The sequence below is a fragment of the Elgaria multicarinata genome, chromosome 6 (assembly GCF_023053635.1).
Source record: "Elgaria multicarinata webbii isolate HBS135686 ecotype San Diego chromosome 6, rElgMul1.1.pri, whole genome shotgun sequence".
Lineage (NCBI taxonomy): Eukaryota > Metazoa > Chordata > Lepidosauria > Squamata > Anguidae > Elgaria > Elgaria multicarinata.
In genome coordinates this window covers 74907026-74929247 of record NC_086176.1, presented here as the reverse complement: position 1 = coordinate 74929247, position 22222 = coordinate 74907026, and the positions used below count along the sequence as shown (strand labels likewise).

The following is a 22222-nucleotide window of genomic DNA, read 5'->3' as shown; positions in this document are numbered from 1 at the left end:
TCCAAGCCGTTCAGCGTTTAGATGAGGAAGAACTTCCTGTGGTGGCTGCTTGTTCACCTGGCGGGCAACCGAGCCCAAATGGCCCTCGTCGGGAGAAGCTGTAGCCCTGGCCACCGGGGGTCCCCAGCCGGCCAATGAACAGCCGCTTGGGTTGCTGCTGCGTCTGCCCAGAGGCCTTTTGGCGAGACTGGACACAAGGAAGCCACGCCCGCACCTTAGAAGAGAAACCATCGTTTTATTGGTTCAGTGTAAACAGAAAGAGACAAACCTTTTACGAACTCCCTGTGCTTTACAGTTCGGTCCATAAGCAGCAAGAATACAAACCAGGCAATGGCACGATACAGGGCGAGAGGCTGGTGGGACCGCACGTGTAAGAACAGAAATCTCAACACTTGGAAAAACAACAACAACAACAACAACAACAACAACGGGGTCATTTTGGTGAGTTTTGGCACTCGGCAAAGCCCCGAAGGCTTTCACAAGAGACAGGTTGCGGTCTAGGGGCTGGCTGCCTTTGGTTGTGGAAGAGGCCAACGATGTTCTAGGTAGGAAATGGGGAGCCATGAATAACGGAAGAAACCCCGGCCAGGCGCGTCCCCCTGGGGTCTGCATCAGCAGGGGCCAGGAAGGGAAAGAGGGACAAGCCCAGAGAACATAGATGTGGCGGAGAAAAGAAGAAGCTGGGAAGATCAGGTGAAGGGGATGTGAACAAGGCAAAGCGTTTAGGAAGTCAATCGGACCAAAAGCCTGTACAACAACGGAGCATACGTCCCACTCTGCAAAAACCCAGTTAGGCACCATTGTGGCTTTCAAGCCTAAAAGGTCACCCATTAGGCAATTGGGAGAAATGCCGCCCAAAGGAACGGGGGGGGGGGGGAAAGCAGGCTGTTCAGATAGCGCCACAGTAAGGAGGCGCCCGGCACAGCGGGACACGCAGCACGTCAACGCGAGTGATGGCCCTGACCCTGGACTCTCCCACAGAGATCACGTGGGCAGGTTGTCGAAGGAAGGGGAGCTCGGGCGCGATCTTCTTGCCTACCCCGACCCCCTTTGACACTCACAGGGAGGCTTCACACAGGGTCACACACAGCCGGATTATCGAATAGGTGTACAAAGAAGGGCCAAACTACCCCACTCGGATTCTTCCCTGGCCTTCTGCAGTGGCAGTTTCCAGGGACACGGGGCGGGGGGCGACAAGTCAAAATGTCGAAGCCATTGAATGCATACATGAAAGAAATGTGACCCCTCTGCTGCTCTAATAACATCAGAGATGATGCACCAAGAGAAAAGAAAATCGCCCACAGGTTCGTGAAACGTTCTGCTGGTCCGTAGTGTCTTTGCGTGGTTATTCTAGAACTGGTCAGGCATTGCTGCTTGAGCAAAGGCGAGAGTGACCTCGCCTGCTGCAGGGCTCATTAGAGTTGCCCACTGGCCATTATCCAGCCTCGCCTCAAACCCCAATGATCCGCAGGGAACTTCAAGGTGCCTAATTTCCACATGGGTTGTGGCCTTTGCTTTCAGTAGGGCAGGGGCAGAGCTCTCTGGTCAGTGGAGGCTGGTGGCTCCGATTTCGGTGGGACTGAGAATCGGTTTGGGTTTAAGTCAGAACTCTAATGGAGCAACCCAAGGTGTTGAACCTAATTTGGGGATCCTAAATTGGGGAACCTAAATTGGGGTTTAGCACCTTAGAGAGCTCGTTTAGAATTCTGCCTGAAAAACCCAGAATGGATTCACAGGCTCACAGAAACCTGCCTTCACTGTCCCCCGAGGATTGGCACGACAAAAATTTAACACGGGATTGCTGGTGTTTTCATTTCCCCCACTGGAGAATGGGGGCTCCTGGCGCAGCTTCTAAGGCAGAAATTATTTAACTTAATGCTAACTGGAAAGACTGGGTGACAAAATATGGACTCTAGGCCTGTGCGGAATTTAGAAGAGCCAGGAGTCATTCGAAGTGATTGGAAATTTAAGGAATGTGAGAATGAAGTATTCCTGGTAATAACGGTGATTAGCAAAGTCAGTAATACATGCTCCCCCTTCCTCTCTCTTTTGTCCATCAATATTTCACAGTGTCGTCAGACGGTTAAAGTTAAAGGAGACTGGCTTCAGGATTCAACAAGTGAGGAGGCGCTTCTGAGTGAGAAAAGATCTCTCTACAAGGAGAGGGGGATTGCCCCCCCCCCGCAACGTGGACCCTGTTTCAGCAAGTAAAGAAAAAGCTCTGTGGTTGCCGCCTCGCCCTCTCCAGTTCGCCTTGGACAAGAAAAAGACCACTGAAGGTGGCGAAGCCTTGTCTTGGTACCATCCAGCATTTTTATAAAGTTATTAGCAATTTGATCTGTCACAAAATAGATATTCTGTTCGAATAAAAAATAAACGTTTCAACCAAGTATTAGAAGTAACATTTTTAAATACCGGTATTATTTGATCTATATTACATTTGTCGCTAAAACATCTTTCCCACTTTTAAAAATGACTCAGCAAACTCTCCCGGAAACGTAAAATATCCCAAAGCAATGAGCGTTCCGCAGAAACAGCCCTGCTGCATCGGAGTGTAAAGTATCTCCTGATTAAAAACAAAAGTACCTACTGATTAAATGTATTATTTTAGTTTGATGCACAGCCTCTGGTCAGCCTTAGTAGGAAACGAGTTACAAATCGAGCAATGTAGTCCTTGTGGCAGTTACACGTGGATCCTCAACACACTTACATGATAATTTTTTAGAAGTGTATCGTTTAGGATCGGTGCCACCGACATTCATTTGGGCCCGTGGATTTTAAAAACACGAAAAAAATGGTTTAAAAATCCGCCCAAACTAGGGGAAATTATTAAAAAGCCTAAGGCGTGGTCAGAAACTTGGTTTAAAGAAATCTGCTTTTTTTAAAAAAAAAACGCATGGGAAAAATAAGACGAGCTCCGATTACGTTAGGGCGGGGCGGGAGGGGAGGCAGGCCTAAGCAGCCTGGGAGGAGGCAAGTGGCACTAGGGCAGGCGGGCGGGAGCTAGGACCCGGAAGGAGCCACGGTGGCGGCGGCGGCCAGCCATCAGCTCAGTGCAGGGCGATGTCAGGGCAATTAGAGCTGCACCAGGCTGCGCTGTGCAGTGCTGCTGTCAGCCTTAATCTGCGCACTGATGGGCAGCCCGAAATCCAAGCTGCAGCCCACAGGAAGCACAACCAGTGAACCCATATTGCTTTGACAGTTGCACTCATCTAGAAATAATGCAAAACGCTACTTAGATGTATACACGGCGACCCTGTGCTCTGGGAAGAAAACAATCTAATGAGGGGCTGGGACTGCGGAGCGCCGCCCGCACCGAGCCAGGCAGGCAGGCAGGCAGGCGCCGGCTTCCTTCCTTCCTTCCTTCCTTCCTTCCCTCCCTTCCTTCCTTCCTACAGTTCCTCGTAACGGATCCGCTGCGAGCGCCGCGTCGGAGCCGCTTTGCCCGAGCTGCTCTTCGCCTCCACCGCCTCTCCGAAGAACTTGAAGATCGACGGGTAGCTCTTCCAGGAGGTCAGCTCGTGCCGCTCCGTACCTGCAACGCAGAGAGAGAAAGAGCAGCGCGTCACTGCCGGGGACTCTGGCGAGGCGGGGCGAGGACGCGCTCCCCGCCCCCGACCGCGACCCGCAGGGGGCCGTTTTAGGCGCTGCGCTCAGGCGCCCGCCTTGACATCGCAGTGAGGCATTAGTACACGCAAGCAGGCAGGCAGGCATGCCTACATGCACACGCCCTCTCCTGATCGCTCTGCTTTACAATGGAGGCGCCTTCTTGGCGAAAGGGAGGGGGGGCAGGCCTCTTGAGCTGGCTGGCAAAGCTAAGCTGCAATCCTCCACACCTACCTGGCAGTGAATCCCACTTAAATCGGTAGGACTTGCTTCTGTGTGCCGTCAGGACTAGGGACACAGTCCTGTCCTCATTTACAGTCAGGACACGGGAAGGAAGCACTAAGACTGGTGCTTCCTGGTTAAAAGGTAGGTGCCTGCCCAGCTCAAGACAATATAGAAGGCTTGTTCTCCAGTCCCAAACTCGAAGGGAAGGTTGTGACAACTCAAAGCTGAGCTGGAGAGAAAGAAGCATTCTGTACATGCTAGGAGGAAGGTCCCTTCCCTGTTTCACCAAGGCTGGAGCATAGATGAGAAGAGCTACTGACCTCTTGCCCCAAATTAAGCTGATAAGGGAGAAGGGTTTAGTGCTAAGTATTCCATTTGGCTACCTCTTCCTCCACCAATCTTCCCTGATGGGATTAATTATTTTCATTAACATGTGTTTTAGGGTTCAAGATCCTTGATAGCTGGCATCTTGCGTCTCTTTACAACCATGTACTGTTACCCCACCCCCACCCCCATTTTATAATGGCAGAAAATCAGGGTTGAGAGCTTATCATTTTGAAATGTTTTCAGAGCAACCCTGGATCTGTGCCTCACAGGTCCAAATCCAGAGCTGAGTGGTACACTTGCTGACTGCAGGTGCAAAGGACAGTTGTGCAGATAGCTTTTCTCACCCCTGACAAGCTGAATCTGCCAAAACCTCCTTTTCTACAGCTACTAAAGATAAAGGAGTGCTGTCCACTTTGACATCTGGTCACCCTTTTGACCAGATACTGGTAATGTTATACTCCCTATTTTCGGGAGCACAAAACATGTTCAGCAGCTTGTTTAGAAGGTCTCTCTCCCTCCCCCTTCTTTGAGAACTGTATATTTGCCTCATTTTAGAAAAGCTGAACATATCTTTTAAACCAAAAGTTAAAATTCTTTTCTTATGTATCTCTTGTGTCTAAATGGCATGTGTTTAATTAGGTATACTTTCTTGTGTGACCAGTAATTCCATCACCATGGACAGGAATCCATTGAACATCAGAACAGCAGTATTATTATTATTATTGAGAAATAACTTTTTGGTGGTTAAAATATTTATGCCTACCTAGATACAGCCTTCCCTTTAATAATATAATAAATCCATTGGGAGTTATAAACCCACAGAATCTCCCCCATCTTCTGCAAACATATAGAATCAATCAGTTATGATTAATGTAGAGATATAGGGCTATAGATCTCTACAGTTTAAATGGCTGTTGTACCCAAAGTCTGTATTTCAGAAAAGTAAGGGGGCTCTGGGACTATTCTTCCTGATTTATGTGTCTACTCTTGGATAAAAAGTCCCAAAACCTTTTACTACCCTGCATATTACTATTATAGATTGAACAGCAATAGCATCTAATAATATAATCTCTCTCTCTCTCTCTCTCTCTCTCTCTCTCTCTCTCACACACACACACACACACACACACACACACACACATATACATACACCCCACCCCAGCAACCAGGTGCCCTGAAGGAGTTCAGAGCCCTTCCTGGATAACACAATTATGCAGAGATGCTGCTGGGAAACCTCCAGATCCCAGGCTCCTGTATGATACTTTAACATTGTTAATGATAATTCTCCACTCCGTAATAGTAGGTCATTGCTATGGTTACTCTACAATGGTGCAACACTTTGCTTTCCCCTTCAGCTATTCGCTGAGACCTGGTAACCACATTTGTTGCCTAGCAACAGTTTTGTGAGAGTATCACAATCTGGGAGTTACAACAATAAAGGACATGATGGCCCTGGCCTACCCTGAAGGAGAGCTTCCTGACGGGTGGTTGGGTGTCCCTGGGATGGAAGTGATACACAAAAAATGTATCCTGAGTCACTGCTAGATTACACAAGTGGTGTGATACTAGCATACAATTATAAAGTCACCCCCTTACAGAAACAGCTTTCTTACTACTGCACAAAGAAATCTCTCTTCAGAGGCAACCACTACACAAAGACACTTCCTACAGTACATGTACGTCCTGCAGCAGAGGCTTGCTTTTCAAACCTAATTCACACATACATTCCCTTACACCCTTTTAACAATTAAGGCAGGTCACTTCAAACAAGGATAACTCCTCCACAGAGGCCTTTTATAAAAGGCGTTCATTCACTATCGCACATAGGCACCTTTTAGACAAAGAACTTGTATCACAGCAAACATCCTAGAGACCTTCTTTAAGGACACAAAGAATTCATTGTCACATAAATAAAAATACAGATAGTGCTTTTGTAAAGGTACCTCACCTGCCCATAGGTACTTCTGGGGCAATCATCTTGCCAATAAATACATCTTGTAATCTTTGGCATTTAGGTTCTTTTAGTAAAAAGATAGCCAACTACCCCCGTATATTCCCCTTTTAAACATATAGCCACAGTTACATGGTTTCCCACTCCTTCTCCACTTCTAACTCTATTTAAACAGAACATACAGATAAGCAACGCTTTACATTCACCAATTTATTCTATTCTACACATTATCACCAGAGCTTCTCCACTGTGGACAAACATTTTACACAGCTTCCCTACCCACAGTGCAGCCACATTTCCCTACTTGGTTCTATAGCTCTCTTAATCTCTCTCACTCTCTCATCCATGTACACACTCATTTGTAAATATAGGCCTACATTTACATTCAATTACTTGCAGAGAGATTTGGATGTTTTATTATTTATTACATACATTTTCTTTTGTGAACAGCCACCATCCAAATGCACATGACAAGAAAATAAGTGAGAGAAGCCATGTGCTAATTGTACTCCCATCCTTTTCTCCTTCAAAATGTAACCTACACTTTTCCTCAGAAGAGATCATACTTGCACTTGCTAGTGTTACTGAGACTATGATCAACTTGTTAAGATTTCCAGTAGCAATCCTCTTATGCCATCTCTCTCCAAAACCAATTCAGGCTTTTGAATCTAGAGGGAACTGATGATTCAATGGGCTAAAGCAATTTTAACTCCCTCTCCTCATTGTCTCTTACCTTGTAACAATCTTACTGATGGATGAACAATTTCCCTTGTGGTAAAATCACTACAACGGCTTTTTAGTTTCTACAATTATGATGATCTCTTGCTTGACTAGGATTACTCTAAAATCCTAGCCCTCTCATCTTGTCAAGTATAAACGCTGGTCCTTCATGACATTTGAGATACCATATTTTGCTCACTGATATTCAGACTCAACTGTTCAGGGGTGGGTGTGGGTGAGAGAATACTACATATTCCCAAGATTTTACAGTAAAAAGATTATGGCCAGAGAATATGCCTCACTGATCTGAATGTTGAACTATGTAGCAGTCCTGTCAAATGAAAGGACTAGGAGGCAAAATAGGAATTTTGCCTCCACATTCAAAATTTTTAAATCTCAAGTTCTTTCTATCCCATTTATGACAAATTTTGGTAAATTCTTATAAAAAACAAACTGAACAAAATTCTCATCCATCTGCACCAACCAAATTCAATAGGTACAGCTATTCCCACCATGTAGAGGACCATGTTGTACCTACCTGCCATGGAGCTGTTAAAGATGATTGCAACCCTAATAATTCACCACAAACAAACATGGGTGAATACATAGAAATTCAAATCCAGACTTTTAGGAGCTAAGCACTCAAAGTGCTCTGCCTAGATGGATGCATCTGTCAGTTTCACTTTCTCCCAAATCTGATTCTTAAATAAAATAAAATAAATTCTTTTCATGCCATTTATGACCAACTATTAGAATTTATAAGAATTAAGTTCTTATAAAAACTAAAAACGAGTAAAAAAAATTCTCACCAATTCCTACTCTAAGCAATAGTAGGATTCCATAGATATAAGAATAGAACACTTTTCACAATAATATGAAAAGACACAGTAATATGTTAGAATATTGACTAAAATCACATTGAACTGCATAGAAAACACTGAATAGAAATAAAAGTAACAAGTGTAAATTCACAAAATATTTTTAAGGCAATAACTAATTGAGGTATCCTAACTAGGGCAAAAACTAATTGGGGTATCCTAATTCCTAGGCTATTGGCTTTTAGTTAGAAAGAATGAAATACTTGTTGGTTGAAAAACTGTAGCTAGATGTCTATGATCAAAGATACTGATTACTGTGTAGGTAAACTGAGTAAAATTGAATCATTGTGGGAAGCAGCAATTAGTGCAAACACCTTGCCAAGAGACAGAATTGTTTGGAGACTAAAGAAATATGAAATATTTGCACAAAGTGAATAAAAAATATTTACATCCAGAGCAACTGCAGTGAGCAATGCATAGAATTATGACACAAAAGAACTATAAGAAATAAACCTTAGAGGGCTTAAACATATTGAGAAGTATGGGGTAATGAGAGTATGTAATAAAAATCAATGAGAAGGTTAGAACATCCTGGAATCTTGCTACTGCCAAGATTTTTCTTCTTTAACAATATATATTTTAAATGTTATTTCATTCAATAAACCATCACAAAACTCGTTACAGTCATTATTTCATTGTTTATAGGATTTATGTGTGGTGCAAACTGGATTGGAAAAGTCAAGTCACAACTGACTTTTCACAATTCAGTTAATGGAATTACTTTTCAATTCTACTAGAAGCAGTGAACACAAAGAGCCCATGAAGTTTTACAAGGGACTGCTCCAAGCAAGATATGTGGATAAAAAACACACACACCTGAATTGTGAAGTAGCCAGTTTTAAAATCTGAAGTGATATTTAAGGGGGAAATTTAAAGAGAAATGAAGGAGAAATGCAAAATAGTTCCATATTAAACAAAGAAATTAATGGGTATAAGGAGAGTTTTAATCTTAAATTAAAAAGGGAAAAAATAAAGGATTATATTTAATTAGCCTCTCTCATCGACAGAACAGATTCTCTCAGTGGAAAGAGCAGAGAATAATTCACCTCCCCTCCTAAACCCCCCACAGGACCTCAAAACCTGTTCTGGAGGTGTGAGGACCCACCGGAGAAGATTTCAAGGGATGGCACTGCAGGACGGAAGAGGAGATGTCCTATTGCACAAACAGAAGTCTGCTTGCACAGCATTGGATTTCCTCCAAAGTGCTTCTATTACTGAATGGGATGAATTAAACAATTTAACTAAAAGGGGTAAGATGGTGGACAGTTTTAATATCAGTCAAACAATAAAGAAAAGTAGTACTGACAAATAATGAAGATCTTGTCAATATAGCTGTTGGGTTAGAAAAACACACACACAGATGTGGGAATACGTAGAAAAATTTAATATACAAATCAGCAGGTCTGGATGACAAGCATCACAGAGTCATAAGGGAATTAGTTAATGAATTTGCTGAACTCCTGGCAATTATTTCTGAAAACTCGTGTAGAATCAGGAAGGAACCAGAGCACAGGCGTGGGTGGAAGCAACTATTGTATTACTTCAAAAAGAAGAAGAAATTACCGTGTGGTAAATTTAACAGCAATTCTGAGAAAAAATAATAGTGTGATCCTAAAAGGAAAAAAAAATCCACCCACATCTACAGGATAATGAGAAATTTAGGAATAAACAGAAGCAGATCTGTCAATAATAGTTCTATCAAACTGAATTCCTAATACATAAGCAAAAGGATTTGAATGGATGACTTTCTGCTTGCTTTTCCTAGTATAAGAAATGCCTTCCTGAAGACATGCACAAAGAACTACAGTTTGTATTTTTATAGTGGGCCAAGAAGGTCCCACTACCTGCTTTTTGTATACAGGCAGATCTAGATAACCAAGGGCTGATGCAATGATTTTAGAAGGTGACTACAGTGATCCCCTCACATGCAGCAGTTGGGAGCAGGCAAGGAGCTCCTTGCCTCAAGGATAGTTTGACAGGATGGCTTTGATTTGATGCTTCTGCAAGGGGAGCAGTAGATGTAATCCTGGATACTAAATGTGAGGGTGTTGTTGTTGTTGTTTTTACCATCCTGTACTATGCATTGTTATGTGTAAGGGGTCTAAGTCAGAACCTCATGTACACATAAATGTCTATTTCCACACAATATTTGCCCTTGCTGGATCGGGCAGATGAATCAGATTTTAAAATAATTGCTCTGTAGGTATGCTAGGGCCTGATACAACATAGTTCAGATATTTTCTCAACAACTGGAAATTAATAATATTACATGTGATAGAATAAGATTTGCTGTGCTGCCAATACAACACAACCAATTCAGAGGTAACACCAATAACATTGGCTGAAAAGCCAGTGTTCCATGCTTACGGCCAAGATTCTAAAATAATCATGACTATGCCAAAGACAATAAGAAATACATAATTAATTTCAGTGGGATTGGGAATGGTATTAGTCATGTTCTTTTTAAACATAATTAATTATCTGGAATAGTAAGTCAATTCCATATTAATTCAATAAATTAAAGAGAAAAATATAAATTCATTGGAAGGCAAAACGAACGATAATAAGAATGGAAAAAATAAATTAAGTCTAAGATAAGGTACCGAGCAATCCAAAGTGGGGCTAGAGAGGAGTGGAGCAGTGTTTCCACTGTTGCGTTACAGGCTCTGCCAGTTTGCCCAGACCAGTGGAGAAGGGTGGGAGGGGTTTGGGGGAATTTCTTATTATGTCAGTTCCAGGCTGGTGTAGCTGATGGGCCCAAAACACACCTATACCAGGGGGACAGAGCAGTTGGGCATCCATCGGAACTTCAGATGGCGCCTCCCAACCTATGGAACAACACGTTTTGGAGCTTTCTGCCAGCTACCACTGGCAGTAGCTTACCACACATGAACAGTGAAGGAGCCCTTCCATCAGTGATGTTATTTTCTGCTGTAGCGATGTACCATTGCACCATCCTAACCCCCTCCACCCATCTGCATCAGGGGAATTGTGCTTCTAGACATTTACAGTGTAATCCTATGTATGTTTTCTCTCTATACCAACCTGCCCATGTCAAGTTCTTCAGAGGAAGTTTTTCCTCCATGTTCTTTTACTGGTGGAAGCACATTGTGTAGGAACTAGTCAGAAGGCCTTCTCTGTGGTGGCATCCCTTCACTGGATCTCAGCTTGTGCATATGCTGCTATCATTTTGGTGCCAGGTCACAACTTAGGTATTTGCCCAGTCATTTTAAAGTGTCATGTTAGCTTATCTTCTTGGCTCTTTTTATGTTTCCTATATTGTTGTTTTGGTAATGTTTTCATAGAATAATAGAGTTGGAAGGGGCCTATAAGGCCACTGAGGCCTTAGGGGTCATCGTCCCGGGGTCATACCTGCCTGCTCCCGGGATACCCTGTGTGTCATTTACATGAACAGGGATGACCCCGGGACAATCCCGGGATAAACCTTACGTCTAGCTAAGGCCTGAGTCCAACCCCCTGCTCAATGCAGGAATCCACCTCAAAGCATACCTGACAGGTGTTTTTTATATTGCTCTGATATCTTAGATGAAGAGCAGGATGAAGAGCAGGTCTAAAATATTTCAAATAAATTTAATTTTTACTCAAAAGGAAGCCCCACTAATATCAGTGGGACTTACTCCCCACAAATGGTGGGCCTGGATAGCTATTTTCTGCTCAAAGCTAAAAATATAAAACTAAGTTACTTAGTTTTATATTTTCAAGAATTATCAGTAGTAAGTATACAAAATACTAATTAGCCGTAAATGCTTAAAAAAACACAAAGATTTTTTGTCTTTCCCTCTACTTTTTTTTGGGGGGGGGGGCAAGAAAAGCTTAAAACTGATATTCCTCGTATTGCAAAGTTTACAATCTCCTCAGGGATCAGGAGCAGAGATTAGGACCTCTATAAATTTACACTTGCAGAAACTAACTGTACAGGGCAGATTCCCTCTGCAGGTGTTTACTTACTCTGCTAGACAAAGAGTTCCTTGCATGGTGTTTACAAGCTATGTGGAACAATAAGTCCCTGCTGTGGCGTGTACAAGAAGTGCAAAAACACAAGTTTACAGATGTAGATTTGTGCTGAAATCTCCTTTCCTGCACAGCATGGCAGAGAACATTTCTAGGTTGATACATTTCATCTTAGACATTTACCACAATGATAGCCTCAACAACTGTTCTGTAAAGTCCAAGGACATCTGCAATTTTCAGTGACTTCAGGCTATGCCAGTCCAACTAAATTCAGTTCAGCTGGATGCACCTTACTGGCAATAGAAACTACACTTTATATAGTTGTCTTCACGCAGAAAATGTCCAGGTTCAGGTGCTGGCACAGTTCTAAACTAGTGCGATTATTATTATTGGTAACTTGAAAGCCATCTCCAGCATGGCCTGGCAGGATAGGAGATTCTGAGAATATTAGTTGCTAGACATGGGCAGGGGTTTGCAAACAGATTTGCTGGATCTGTAACCTGTGGACTTCTTATTTTTGTCCTTTCCTAAAACTACTTCATTTTAGGCCCTAGCTAGACGTAACACGTGACGGGGTAAGGGAAAGCCCCGTCTCATTGGCCATTTTTTAAAAAATTAAAGAGGCCATGTGCTCAGGAGCGCACCAACAAAAAGGTAAGGCTTTCCCCCAATGTCTGATGCCCCCTGCTCGCCAGTCCACTCCCCCCGCTTGCCCATTTGCTCGCCCGTCCGCTTGCTCCCCCGCTCGCTCGCCCCCCGCTCACCACCCCTGCTCGCTTGCTCGCCCGTCCCCGCCCGCTCACTCACCCGTCTGCTCGCTCACCCCCCTGGCCCCCATCTCTCCCCTCTGAGATTCCCTTGCCCCTGGCCCATTATTCCCGGGGCTGCGGGAATAACCGGGCCAAAAGTGGATCCGGTTATCCCGGGTCAAGGGAGGGTTTAGCCCAGCCTGACCCTGGGATCCCTTGTGCACAGGGGTGAGCCCGGGTTTCAGCCCGGGCTAAACCCTCGTCTAGCAATGGCCATAGAGTGTCTCTAAGTGCCTCCCTTCTTCCCTGGCATGTGTGCAAAGGATGGGAGGGGTCATCGGCTGTAATGTTTCCTCGCAGCCCCCAGGAATTCATGGGTATGCAGCACTTGGTGAAATTCTCTCTTCATCACAACAGTTAAAGCTGCAGGAGTATAGCTGGAGTGACCAGATACAAAAGAGGGCAGGGTTTCTGCAGCTTTAACTGTCATGATGAAGATGGAATTTCACCAGATGCTGCATGCATACAAACGACACCTGCTGAAATTCCCTTTTCTATACAACTATTACAGGATACAGGAGCCCTGTCCTCCTTTTCATATGGCCTCCCTAAATTAACCTATCATGGGTGGTAAAAATGCCCCACCCATGACACACTAGGCTATCATGAGCCGCTCAACATGGCTCACCACCATGGCTTAGTATGTTAGGTGAACCAAGCTAATGTGAATTAAGCAACAACATTTGATGATGACTTTGATCTGAGTGTTGTGTGTTGCTATATGGATTCTCGAACACTTCTATGAAAAATGGCAGGTTCTTTGCACTTGATTTAAGAACATAAGAAGTGCCATGCTGGATCAAACCAAGGGTCCATCTAGTCCAGCACTCTGTTCACACAGTGGCCAACCAGCCACCGGCCAGGGATGAACAAGCAGGACATGGTGCAACAGCACTCTCCCAGCCATGTTCCGCAGCAACTGTCATACACAGGCTTACTGCCTCGAATACTGGAGATAGCACACAACCATCAGGACTAGTAACCATTGATAGCCTTCGCTTCCAGGAATTTATCCAACTCCTTTTTAAAGCCATCCAAATTGGTGGCCATCACTACATCTTGTTGTAGTGAGTTCCATAATTTAACTATGATCTCCCACCATTTGTTAAGGACATTGTGATATTGCAGTTTGATATTGCACACAAAACAATATATAGCACTGGGTGCAATCTGGTGCAGTTAATTCTGTCTAAGTCAATAGACTTCAATAGTTTTGTTACAACTAAAGGTGCAATCCTATCCATGTTTAGACAGAAAAAAATAATCCTACAACTCCCAGCATTCCCCAGCTAGCCATGCTGCCTAAAAAAAAAGTCTGTATAAACCTGCATAAGATTGTGCCCTAAAACTGTATAGTCACAGCTACCTCTGCATTTGGTAGAATTCACTGAGTTCCACGGGTCTTACTTTTGAGTAAATATCCATGGCTGGAAATGCAGCCTATGCAGGCTTGAAATTTGACCACAACATGCTACTTTTAGATCCAAACAGGAAGAAACAGCATGTAGCATAAAATGAACTATTAATTAATATAATATACTGTAACTTATTTTAATATAGAATATTTTCCTATATCATCTTGTGTGCTTCCAGAATTAATCAGGGATTTTTAATTCCAATAGAACAATTTCTCAAGTTGTCTCCAAATACAGACACAAAATATGAAATGCTTCCTTTTCATGAGGGAGTCATAAAAAGCTTTTATCTCTGGACACTGGCTATTGAAAAGTTCAAAAGAGTATCATCAGAGCATAACTTCTGGGGCTCATTTATTAATCTGAAAAGCGAGTTCAACACATAACACTAGCTTTGATTTTATATTGGATGTCAATATGGTGTAACATCCTGGCTGACGCTGGCTTAGTTGTCAACTGTATAATATCCGGTCATCCATTACACAAAGCCATGGAACTCATTAAACAAAAAAACTACGGTTTACAAAACAACGTTAAGGCTCTACAGTTTTCAACCAAGCACCAAAAAAGCAGGGAAATTGGGAGTTAAGGCTCACAAGCCTTAACTCCACATCCTCCTGAAGGAGGCAGAAAGTGCAAGTAAAATTCTTATTCTCCTAAAGCAGATAAACCATGAGGACAGGATGGAGAATATGATATGCAGAGGTGACTGTGGGGTAGATGAGAAAACTGTGCTTGGTTGAAAACTGTAGAGCCTCAACATTGTTTTGTAAACTGTAGGGTTTTTGTTTAATAAATATTTATTAGGGCTGTGCAGACTTTGGGCCTTAGATTCGAAAATTCGAATCATGACGGCCATTTCATGACAGATCCACCAGTTTATGATGGAACCGCCATTTTCAGGCTGGCCTCCCTAAAGAAGAAACCGCCTACAACTCCCAGCATGCACTGATGAAATGACCGTCGTGATTCGAATTTTCAAATCCGAGGCCCAAAGTTTGCACAGCCCTAATATTTATAGAGTGCTACCATATTTCCTTTCAGTCTACTTTTTCTAAACTAAGCAGCAAAGCTTTCAAAATATCTACTCATCCAATAAATGTAGTATTTCTTTGGTTAATCTTCTTTGCACCAGTTCTATCTTGAATTAATCTTCTTTAACATAGGTGGCAAACACTGGGCATCTTTCCAGATGTAGTCTCATCAGTGCCTTGTACAAAGATAAGCTCCCTATTCCTACTATAAATACCTTGACTAATAAATCCAAGAACAGACTTTGCCTTCCAAGTGTGCAGAACTGACGTTTCCCTCTTTACACTTGCATCACATTGGCAGTTCATATTCATCTTGTGACCAACCAGTATCTTGAGATCGCTTTCCTCCTCAGTTGCTCCTGCTTGAGGAGCTCTCAGTTCCAAATACCTGACCTTACGCATATTGAATTTTCTTTTACTTCTATTACTTCATTTCATGAGATCATCTATTTCATTCTGCATAATTTCCTGATCCTTCTTCCTGCATTGACAATGCTTCCTAGCTCAATATCAGCTGCAAATTTAATCAGAACAGCTCTACTTCTCTGTGTCAGTAATAAATATACTGAATAAACTGAACCAAGTTAGAATTATCACAGGGATACTCCGCTGATTACTTCTCTCCAACTAGAAAATCTACTTTTTAAAGTAAATTTCTTTGTATTTTTCTCTTTCATCTGAGCCTTAGGGCCTTTTCACACATTATTTTAAATTACAACACATTTACCTATAATCTAATATTCAGTGTTTCTAATCACATATCAAGCTGCCTATAGCCTTTAGCTAAGTCATAAGTCCAATGTCACCACAATCCAGGGAGTCTTGTAATTCTGGTCTTATGATAAGGCTGGACTATACAACTGAGTCCTCTCCATGTGGTTAGAGTTCCCATGTGATTACCAGTTTACTGTTTCTACTATAAGGACCATTTCAAACCTTGTACTTTTAATATGGATCTGCGCAACAAAATGTGTTTATCAACACATGCATGATATGGATATGTATGACAGGAATCCAAGATTGGCTGATTGAGGTGGGGGATGTGGGAGGTGGCAGGAGAGTACTGGAAACTTCTGTTACCCAAGTGGAAGTCTGCTTGCATTATGTTGGTTGTAGTCCTTAGTTGGATATGTGTCGCATGGGCTTGGTACACACTTACTGCCCACTCCATGCGAGCACCTCAGGAGTTCATGGGACTGCTGTCAAACTCATGCCTATGTAGCCCTTGCACTATTGTATGAACCTCAGCCTTCACTTGGGGATTATCCAGACAGCTGATTTGTGATACTTCAAAAAAGGTCTGTCATGTTCATGCAAATCATGGAGCCATATAGGGCATGTCTAGATGGGGCGATATCCCTGGGATATGGCCGTACCCTTCCATCCTGGTTTTTCCCATGGTCTCAGGATGATCCCAAGACCGTGGGACGTGTGGCCCACCATCGCAGTTTTGTCCCGGCTCCTCGTGAGTAAATGCAAAGCCTGGGCCCCAGGCACAGAGCACTACTGCGCTCCAGCTCCTCCGCCTTTAAAAAAAAATGGTGGCCGCAACAACTTTTTCTTCCTGGGATGTCACGTGCTGCGTGCAGACAAGGGGGACCATCTCGCAATAATAAAATTGCGAGATTATACCCTTTCACCCCCCTCGTCTAGACATGCCCATAGAAAGCCTTCAAGTGGATGTACGAATTCTCACAAAGGGTTCTTCTGTGTGAGCTTTGCCAAGACGTAACCTTAAGTGCCTTTTGCACTTCCAATATGATTATGTGAGTGACATCACTGTGAACCAAGCCTGAAACAGGCAACATGTGGATTAGAGTAAAGCAGCATGAAGTAACTTGAATAAGGTCAAAGACAGGCGATTGGATACACTCAGCTCTACATTATGGACTGGATGCTCTCCTCAGTGAGGTATGGCTTATACCAACAGTGTCATATTTTTGGTGCTAGGTTAAGACTTTCCTCTAATCCCAGGCATTTAACAGAGTATGATGGGGCTTCTTCATCTAGTTATCTTACTGAAACTTGGTTGTTTTCAATTGTGTTTAGTTGTTTTAAGTTGTTTTAAATCTTCATATGCTTTTAACCCTTGCTGTAAGGCCCCTTGAGTCTATTTTAGAGAAAGGTGTGTATAGCTCTTTCCCCCTCCTTTAGAATCCATAATCCTATAAACATAACTAATTCTTGTATGGTTGTTTAGTAAAAAGCAAAAACAAACAGCAAGAGATGAAGAAAATTGTCATTTTTCCATTATTATTTTTTAAAGGACACATTTACAGCTTGATCTTAACACTTTCTACAGTCGCAACTATTACTGCAGAGCAACTACAATTCACAATCGCATTTAAAAATATATTCTGGCTTAATATATTTGAAGATCAAGCTGTTCCTTTGTCAAAGAAAAAATAATGGGGCGATATTAAAATACAAATATATGAGGTATATGAAAAATTCTATGCCATGAGTGAAAAAGAACTATGATTCTTTTGGTGTATACTTACCAGCCTTTAAACTCCTTTAGTGTGCAGTCTTGTGGGGATGTCCATAAGCCTCCAAACTTGGAGGGTTATGGCCACCCAATGCAGAGCAGGAGGAACAGCAGAGGAGACCTTCACCTCTGCGCTCCCCCCAGTCTGCATTTGAGCCGGATGAACATTTTTGCCTTTCTAACTCAGGGAGGAGCAGGAACAGAGGCTGGAGAAGGCTGGGGATAGTTCACATCCCTGCTTCCCTAGGCCCCTCCCCTCCCTTACATGGGAATGGCCCCTTTCTGTCCTCTCTGAGGACACCTTAGTGAGGCAGCTGTCATGGTTCTCTTGGCAACGCCTGTGAGGGGTAGCAGTGGCAAGCTCAGACTCCTGAGTCCAAGGTCGGAGGACTGACTCCGACCTCAGATCCAGGAATCCGAAGTATCCCATGGTCTCTCAGACTCTGTCTAGGGGGCACAGGATTGCTCTCCCCCTTCCTTTCTATATAAGGGTTTGTCTTCACATGTTGGACCCTTAAAATACTTATAACATCCAATAACCCATGAAGACAGACAGAGCTACTATGAGACACTTCCCTGAAACACTTATGTATCAGGACTTTATTTGTTTCTGAGATTAAGTATAATATCTAGGATTGCCATATTCAAAATGGCACAGGGCTTCAGAGATTTAGGATGCAACTCAATGAGATAATTCTGAATAGACATATATAGGATTGTGCAGTTCGTTGCTTTAAAAAGGAGAATTTTAGCATGTGCTGCTTTACTTACCACTGCAGTTCCTGAATGGGAAAAATGGCATCTGACACACTTATCTTTTTGATGCAAATGTTAAAAGCACAGAAGACCTAATGCGTTCTAAATCTGGCAACTCTAGATGTAGCAGATGGTTTTAAAGCTGTTCTGTCTTCAAACTCTATATTTATTTTTTGTAAGCATTTTATAGCTTAATAAATCCATATGGATCATTTACTCTTAGAAGTGAATTAAATAACAACTGGTGTCCCAAGTTCATATTAGGTATAGATAGACAAGATAATATCTTATTTGCAAAGTCCACCAACCAAATGAAATTATGCAAAGCATCAGAGAAACAGATAAAACAACCACCCGAGCATTAACCAATAATTCCTTGAGACATATGGGGGGGAAAACCCACAGCATTAAAAGACAACAGCATGGGAATGGCAGCTGCTGTATAAAAGGGACATTAGAAAAGATGATGTTTTGAAATCACACATTGCTGTGTCAAAGGGGAATTCATTTTAAAGATAAATGCAATGATGAACACTAAGGTCATAAGTAATTGACAGATCAAGGACAGACTTGAGAAACAATAAAAACACATACATTTGAAAACAATTTTCTCTCTTTTCTTCCATGCCAGGATTTGAATTTAGGAGCAGGTTTTTCCTTGAAATTAACAATGTCTTTGGGAACAACAAGGGTGCTTGGGAAATATCGCTATTTGTGGAGTTAAACAGGGCAAGTGTGGCTTCCACAAATGGGAGGTGTGTGAGATGATGTTATTGGTGTATATATGCTTCTTTTAAACATCTAAATTTACTTCTGTTTTAGATCAACATCAAATCCTTCATTTCTGTAGTATCTTTACATACAACTTCATAGCAACCTATTTGTTCCTCTTTTCACACTGTTTCTTTCTTGGTGTCACATCGTACAGGGCAAAATATTTTGTTAATCTCATGTTCCTTTGCTTTGTTTTTCGATAGCATTACCAGGAAGTCATATAGTGATTCACATTGTGCAATTAACTTTCTTGATGCAGCTAAACATATGGTAGATGCAGCTTTTCCCGCCTCTTTTTCCACATTTGAAATACGGTTCTTTAGAACAGGTGGATGTGGATCTATGGCAGGATGCACTAGGTGGAATCATAAGAAAACCCATCCAATCTTCCACTTTTGATAGTCAAAAAGTAAGGCCCTGTTTAGACATACCCTATTTCTTCGATTCTAAGACGCACTTTTCCCCCCATATAAACATCTCTAAAAATGGGGTGCGTCTTAGAATCGCGGGTGTGTTTTAGGTTTTTTTTGTTGGTGGTGGTACTGAAATTAGTGTACGTCTTACAATCGATGGTGTCTTCCAATCAAAGAAATACGGTAACTAAGGGAAGGGTGGTTAGGTTAACCAAGGCGCATAGCCGGTTAATCACAAATCACACCAAGTGCTCCCACCCACATGTACTAACCACCCTGCCTAAGCAACTTCTACTCTAACTATCTCCTTGAGTGTGTGTAACTGATCCTTGCACTGCTGCGGGGTTGCAGGAGTAGCTGCTCTTCTGTAACTGGAGAATTAAGGGAAGAGGCTTCCATGCCTCTTGACCATTGGCAGGTCGGGGATATTTTCGCTTTACGTGGAGGGTGCAGGTGTTTGTGGCTGGGAGCACGGACCACTCAAGCTTGCTGTGCTGATAACACCAGCATGGAATTGAAAACATATTTGTTCCCTGCTAGGGATTTCACAGGCATCCAATACAGAGGTATAGTCCAATGCACTCCCCCCACACACACACTTTGCCTGCCAGACTGGGGTCTGTGAACCCTCGCTACTGCACGGCTTGGCAAGCACATGGGGAGCGCCGTGCGACTGCCCATCCTCTTAGCAAGCCACCATTATACATAAAAATGATGGCTCATTATTCCACCATTAACACACAATTATACATGCCTCTAATAGCAGCGCTAATAGCAGCTCTGTGGCAGCACTCGGTTAACTCCAGGATTAACCACAGGGGCCTGACAAACAGCACACTACGCCATGGTTAGGGCTGCTAATCTTTTGGCAGTGCATGGTTAAACCGTGGTTTTGTAGCCACCATAGTTAGGGAAAACAGCCTACACACAACACACTAAGTGATCATGGTTAACTCACAATGCTTAACCATCATGGCTTACATTGTTGTCTGAACAGACCCTCGGAAGGAAGCAATAAATTAATAAAAGGTAAATATTCCAGCTTCCACATACTCCAACTACATTGTTCTTCTTGTTTAGCTAGGGCTGAAGAGATGTTAACTACATCGTTCCACCAAACTAATTTATATAGAAGTGAATATTGACTCTGTTTATTAAAGTGATCTTTGGTGGACTCTTCTAATGACTATTACTAGAAATGGTTATCTAGTCTATGGTTTTATGGACAGCTATCATTATTATGGGCCAAATACACTAATGGTACAATCATAAAGTTAATAACCTCTATCTTAAGAGCTTTACCTGAGAGTGTCTTTATATATTATTTATCATTTATAGCCTATGTGAAGCAGAAAGATTTCCCCCTGTAACTTCCAGTAATCAATAAACTCTATGCCTATTATAATCCAATGAATCACAGAGAGAGCAAAATCTAGGTAAAAACTGCAGCTCTACAAATGAATCAGAAGTTTACGTAAGGTGTGCAAAAACTGAACTATAGAAGCATATAGGGGGGAAATGATCTAAAACTGCAGTTCCAGCAGCTTGATGTCAGAGGCTTTTCAGCTTATAACAATATTATTTTCTCTCACGTGGGTCATAATTGCCCTTCTGGGTTCTAGTTTAAAATGTAAATAAATAATATTGATAATGGTGTGGTGTTTGCAGTGGAGGCATATTCAAACCGCCTATTGGGCGGTATAGATTTTTTTAAAAAAAACCCACGTATTTCAGATATGAATTGTGTCAAATACAGCTAACATGGAAACTAGCACACATGGCTGAGACCATTCTTTGTATTAATTGGTAATCAATTCATTAATTAATCACAGTTTTAAAATGAGGATATTAAACTGAAGCTGTGCTTTGTGAAAGGATGTTTTGTTCCAATGGCATTGTTGTACACAATCTATTTGCATCCCTTGAATCAAACAATGTGTTTAATATGTTTTTCTAAATGGTACATTCTTTATCAGACAAAGAAAACTAATATTTTAATTGTACACTAGCAGCTGGGTGTTTTATTTGAAAGTTGATAAAGAATTTAAAAGGTTAATGAAGCTGTATGTACTTGATCAGATTGCCCCTTTTCTGGCATTTTCTCTCTTCAAAAGAGAGAATACAAACATAACAAATGTGTGTGTGTGTGTGTGTGTGTGCTCTGCACTGGGGGGTGGGGTTTTTTCAATGGACCTCCAATGGACCTTTGTTCGGAGCCCCAAATAGATCCGTATCCAAAGGTTTTTTAGGTGATGTGAGGGCTCGTTTCATATTGATGGACAGCTAACTGAACATTTCCATATTAGGAAGATACGAAGGGGTGAAGGTGGGAGTGTTTTGAGATTGACATCTGTGGCTAACCAATAGCCATAGTCTCCTCCCTGTCCCCCCCTCCATTCATGTTGTTTAGGGGGACAGGGAGGAGTTGCAAATGATAAAACCCATTTCTCCCCACCCTGGAACTCATTCCTCATGGAGCGTTGGGGAAGGGAGGAGGAGGAGAGATTCAGAGAGAAAGAGAGAGAGCTCTCAGTTTGTGCTTGTTTGCTCTGTCTGCTTCATTTCTAGCGGCTGAGAGAAATAGCCCCTGCTTCCTTTTTTCTTTTCTTTTTTGCTGGGTTGCTTTTCTCTCTGTGTGTCTGTCTGCTTTGATTTGTTCAACCCATGCTCACCTGTTATTGTGTGTGTGTTCTTGTTTTTCCTTATTACCCCTACTGAGAAATTTAAAAAGAAATTAAGAAAAAATAATTATCTTTCCAACTTTTCTTTAAATCCCAGTCTGTGTGTCTCAGTCAGTGTGTTTGAATCAAAGCTGCTTCAAAGCACCCCACCCCTATGTGTATTTTACTGTTAC

At 42.4% G+C, this 22222-nt stretch overlaps 1 protein-coding gene across 5 annotated transcripts in view; it reads right to left on the bottom strand.

The window, feature by feature from the left end:
• Window positions 1-215: 215 nt before the first annotated feature.
• ARB2A (ARB2 cotranscriptional regulator A) overlaps window positions 216-22222 on the bottom strand; it is a 289998-nt gene continuing 267991 nt past the window's right edge. For all 5 annotated transcript variants that reach the window (XM_063129606.1, XM_063129611.1, XM_063129610.1 and 2 more), the window contains one exon: window positions 216-3535. In XM_063129606.1, the coding sequence (XP_062985676.1) occupies window positions 3393-3535 (143 nt within the window). In that variant the 3' untranslated portion in view covers window positions 216-3392. The remainder of the gene's footprint in view (window positions 3536-22222) is intronic.